Source organism: Sphaeroforma arctica, assembly GCF_001186125.1.
Source record: "Sphaeroforma arctica JP610 unplaced genomic scaffold supercont1.102, whole genome shotgun sequence".
Classification (NCBI taxonomy): domain Eukaryota; class Ichthyosporea; order Ichthyophonida; genus Sphaeroforma; species Sphaeroforma arctica.
The window spans coordinates 88,427-89,754 of NW_014040456.1; the positions used below are offsets into that span (position 1 = coordinate 88,427).

General features: G+C 34.8%; 1 protein-coding gene across 1 annotated transcript; it reads left to right on the forward strand.

Moving 5' to 3' along the window:
• Positions 1 to 530: 530 nt before the first annotated feature.
• SARC_02314 (hypothetical protein) lies at positions 531 to 911 on the forward strand (the record flags this gene model as incomplete). Its single annotated transcript, XM_014303940.1, has 1 exon — positions 531 to 911. The coding sequence occupies one exon, from the start codon at positions 531 to 533 to the stop codon at positions 771 to 773; it is 243 nt and encodes an 80-aa protein (XP_014159415.1). The 3' UTR covers positions 774 to 911.
• Positions 912 to 1,328: the final 417 nt, after the last annotated feature.

A 1,328-nucleotide genomic window follows, 5' to 3' on the forward strand; every position in this document is an offset into this window, starting at 1 on the left:
TGTACGCCCATCTCGGCTTCTCGGTGTGACCACAGTATCCTTGTCACCCAACCATCACTACTAGTAGACGGTTCTATTTCCTGCAAGACAGCAAGAGACTATAGGAATGTAGGCAATTTAAATAAAAGTAAAAGAAGGCTTCGGGAACTATTTTTTGTAAATATCAAATTTGATCTCTCTTGTACATATCTATATTCATTTCTATAAATATAGTGAGGGGGGGGGGGTATAAAATACCATAAATACATATCAAACAATATCGGATCACATTATTCACTATATTACTTTAAAAATCACTATTGCTTTCTATGTACAGTCCACACAATTCAACACTGCGGACCAAATACATAGTGCATACATACTACTAGACTAGGATAAAAGAAAGGGCACCGTCACCAACATTTAACAAATTTGTGCGGCTTTGTCACACACGGCACGTCCAAGTACATTGAACATCAATCCACAAAGCGCTTTAGAAGGTGCTATTCAGTCACGTTCTCGTTGTCGTACCGACACATATCGCTTTAAGGATGCCACCCCCCAAAAAGAAACCCGAGACAGAGGAAGAGAAGCAGAAGCGAGAGAAAAGTATTCAGGCTGCGAAAAACTATCGCTTGCTCAAGAAACAACAGGTTGCTGACCAGGAAAAGAAGGTCGACGAGCTTATGAAAGAGAATAAACGTTTACTCGATGAGGTTGGTAGAATCGGGATGGGGGTTAGGACTAGGACTTGTCTGCTTGTACGACATGTGTGTTATTGTACAAATACATGAGCATGAGATAATGAATGGTTATACCCGAACAGGTGTGACGCTTTAAGTATAAATTCACTTTACAACCACATATATTCCCTGCAAGAGTGTAGCTCTTTCAAGTTTACAAACAGAGAGATAAACCATTATTGAGTTCCGAATACTGTTGTTACGAATGCATCTATCACGGTCAATGGGCTGGTGGGCTATATTTATATATATATATATCCATATTTATATATATATATATATCCATATATATATATCTCTCTCTCTCTCTCTCTATATATATATATATATATATATATATATATATTATATATTATATTTATATATATATATATATATATATATATATATATATATATATATATGTTAGTCTGTGTGTGTGTGTGTGTGTGTGTGTGATTTGTGTATCTATATCTATATGTATATCAATATATGTGTATATATATATATATGTGTGTGTGTGTGTGTGTATGTGCGTGTACGTATATATATGTCTGTGATTGTGTGTGTATGTGCGTGTACGTATATATATATATATATATATGCGAATAGGAATATATGTATATG